Source organism: Trypanosoma conorhini (genome assembly GCF_003719485.1).
Source record: "Trypanosoma conorhini strain 025E chromosome Unknown Tco_14.4_contig_00746, whole genome shotgun sequence".
NCBI lineage: Eukaryota > Euglenozoa > Kinetoplastea > Trypanosomatida > Trypanosomatidae > Trypanosoma > Trypanosoma conorhini.
This window is the reverse complement of record NW_021704835.1, coordinates 1-2,961: the sequence shown is the minus strand read 5'-3', so window position 1 is coordinate 2,961 and position 2,961 is coordinate 1. Positions and strand designations below refer to the sequence as shown.

Here is a 2,961-nt window from a genome sequence, read left to right as displayed (position 1 = left end):
CATTGCTTCTGCTCCCTGCTGTGTGCTCCGTGCGGTTCCTTACGGCCGTCACGTGGCGTGCGTCTCAGACACACTCACATGCACGCCACGCGTACCGATGCTTCCGCGCACGCATGTTTGTCTGGGTGAGTGTACACGCACTGGAGCCATTCGGGGTCCGGCCTCTTTTGTTTTTCATTTTTCTTTTTTTTTGTCGTTTCATGGGGAGTTTCTTTTGTCTGCTGCTGAGCTTGTGTGTGTGTGTGTGCGTTGCTGCCGCTGGGCCGCTGCGATTTGTCCCTCTGCGGTGCCTGCGCGCAGAGTGTGGCATCCGTGCCTCTCTTCTTCTTCCTCTCCCACTGCCCCAGAGGTAAGCTCCGCACCGCTAAGCGACTCCACGATTGACGGCGACGATGAAGTGCCGTGCGCTGTGCGCCCTGCTGGCCCTTGCGCTGTGCTGCTCCGTTCATTGCTTCGTCGCAGACGCATCTGCCGCAAAGCCTCCGCTTGCTCCTGCCCCTGCTCCTGTTGCGAATTCCACCGCTGGGGCGTTGCCGAGGAATATGAAGCAGGTGTTGGAGGAGGCCTTGAAGGCGGTGCTGAAGTCGCAGGAAGACGCCCATGAGGCCAGCACCCACTGCGTGGAAGCGAAGCTGAGCGCCGCAAACGCACTGAAGGACGAGCAGGAGGCTGAGGAGATTTTGAGGGGGCTCGACGCGGAGCTCGTCCCGCTGAGCAAGTCTCTGCCGAAGGCGCGGCAAGCCAGAAAAGAGGCGGCTGCCGCTGCCGCCGAGTGCGAGCGGGCGAGTTCGGCTGCGTTGACGGCGGAGGGTGTGGCACTGGCGGCGGTGCAGGAAGTGCTGAACCACACCCTTGCCGCAAGATCGGACCGGATGAAGCACGACGCTGAGTCGTTGGAGAAGGTGAGCGCGCTGACCAAGCGAGCCATTGCCGAGGCGCACAAAGTGGAGAAGCACGCTGAGAAGGCGGCGGTGGCGGCGACTGGCGCGCTAAAAGCTGCACAAAAAGCCGAAGAGGCGCTTTCTGCGGTCAAGGAAGTGGCTTCCATTGCAAGTCTACTGCTGCAGAAGTTCGCAAAAGAGGAGGAACGGCGTTTTGCCAGCGAGCGGGCGAGAGCCGACGCCACAACTAAACGAGCCGAGAGCGCGGAGTTGGCTGCAAAGGTGGCGGAAGAGAAGCTGGCAAACGCAGGCGTCAGCACGGGAGCTGTGTACGTTGGCGGCGGAGCCCAGCCGGGCTCGCGCAGCCCAAGGGCAAACACGGTCATAAGAAGGGACGGCGACGTCATTGCTGCTTGCGTGCGTGCACCACTTCTCCTTCTGGTTGCACTGGGCTGCGTTGTCTTATCTTGGGGTCTCATCTAGGCCATTACAGGTGGCCTTTTCTACGAATAAGCAATAATTGATCTTCTTCCACTTCTATGGGCTTTCTTTTTATTCGCTTGGTAAAAAAAAGAAAACTTCTTTTTTTTTTTTGTTTGGACCTTGTGCCGGTCCTTTTCCAAGACCGGTGGTAAGAAACTGTGCATTTAATTACCCGCGATGGTCTTTTTTTTTTGATTTTCTGTGTGTGTTTTGTTTTTCGTTTTGTTTTCTTCTTGGGACCTCGCCCTGACGAAGTCCTGTAATGTGCTTGATTGGTTTCAATCCACACGCTTCTGCGGAGGCCGTGTCGCATGCTGCGCAGGCTGCGGTGTGCGGTGTTTTTTGTTTTGCTTTTCTTTTTCATCTTCTGTCCAGCTGTTGCGCGTTCCTGCAGCTCACCATCTCTCTCCACTGCTGTTCGTTTTTTCTGCATATACGAGAGCGAGGCCCAAGTAAGATGCTGACGCTGTGCAACGCGCTGTCGTTCCTGATGCTCCTCCTGCTTTGCGGCGGCGTGGGCGTGTGCGAGGGGACGGTGACAACGAAGCCGGCCGTGCCGCCGAAGGTGGTGGGAAGTGTCGTAGACAGGACAAAGGTGCTCACGAGCGTGGATCTCCCGGCGGACGTGAAGGAAACGAGGAACAGGGCCCTGCGGGCAACACAGCATGCCTTTGACAACGCTACGGAGGCGGCCAAACAGTGCTTAAAGGCGAAGCTGGACGCTGATGAGGCCAAAAGCCACGCCGACGAGGCAAAAAAGCTCTTGGAAAAGCTTGGTGGGGACTTTGTGTCCAAAAGTACTGCTCTGCAGGCTGCGAAGAAAGCTCATGATGAGGCTGTTGCTGCGCTGAGGAAGTGCGTTGAGGCGGAGAGGGCCGCTGCCGACGCCGACACTGCGGTTGTGGCGGCTCTTTACGAGGTGCTGAATCACTCCAAGGTGCAGCGGCCGACCAGCCTGAGTCCGAAGGAGGCTTGGGAAAGGGTCCACAGGCATTCGCTGCAGGCAGTCAAGGAGGCGCAGAAGGCCGAGGTGCACGCGGAGAAGGCGGCAGAAGCGGCACAAAAGGCATCGGAGGCGGCAAAAAAGGCGGCAACAGCACTGATTACGGCGAAGGAGGTCGTCGCGATGGCCGACGAGTTGAAGAAGAAGTTGGCCAAGGAGGAGGAGGAGCGAAGAAAACAGCATGAGGAATTCCTTGCGTCCGAGAAGCGAAAGATACAGGAGGAGGCCGCAAAGGCGGTCAAGCGTGCTGAGGCGGCTGAGGAAATTGTTGCCGAGCTGTCGTCCACACAGAAGCGCAACCCAAAAACGGGTGCGAGAGGCACTCGAATTGGGGTCGATGGTGCCCAGAATCCCCGGCACGCTGGGCAGGACCGCGGCAGTTATGCCTCGGCACTTGCACCGTCACTACTACTGCTGTTGGCGGTGGCGCCCGCCCTGGCCTCGCTTGTGCTTTTGTGCTAAATTGGAGCTTGGGGCCCGGGGCATGGCCTCCTCTCTTACATCACCGGAGAAGTGAAGGAAAAAAAGAAGTCAGGAGGAGAAAAAAGCATAAAGGAAAAAAAAGTATTCTGCTGATTGGGCTCCATTGCGTGG

General features: G+C 57.9%; 2 protein-coding genes across 2 annotated transcripts, besides 4 other annotated features; both read left to right on the top strand.

Annotated features, from left to right (window-relative positions):
- Window positions 1-165: 165 nt before the first annotated feature.
- Window positions 166-192: a sequence feature (A-rich).
- Window positions 193-219: 27 nt separating this feature from the next.
- Window positions 220-231: a microsatellite.
- Window positions 232-250: a microsatellite.
- Window positions 251-392: 142 nt separating this feature from the next.
- On the top strand, window positions 393-1,364 carry Tco025E_08297 (surface protein TolT; the record flags this gene model as incomplete). The annotated part of the gene is made up of 1 exon (XM_029375151.1): window positions 393-1,364. The coding sequence occupies one exon, from the start codon at window positions 393-395 to the stop codon at window positions 1,362-1,364; it is 972 nt and encodes a 323-aa protein (XP_029224742.1).
- A 183-nt stretch (window positions 1,365-1,547) lies between these two features.
- Window positions 1,548-1,600: a sequence feature (GA-rich).
- A 26-nt stretch (window positions 1,601-1,626) lies between these two features.
- Window positions 1,627-2,829, top strand: Tco025E_08296 (mucin-associated surface protein (MASP); the record flags this gene model as incomplete). The annotated part of the gene is made up of 1 exon (XM_029375150.1): window positions 1,627-2,829. The coding sequence occupies one exon, from the start codon at window positions 1,627-1,629 to the stop codon at window positions 2,827-2,829; it is 1,203 nt and encodes a 400-aa protein (XP_029224741.1).
- Window positions 2,830-2,961: the final 132 nt, after the last annotated feature.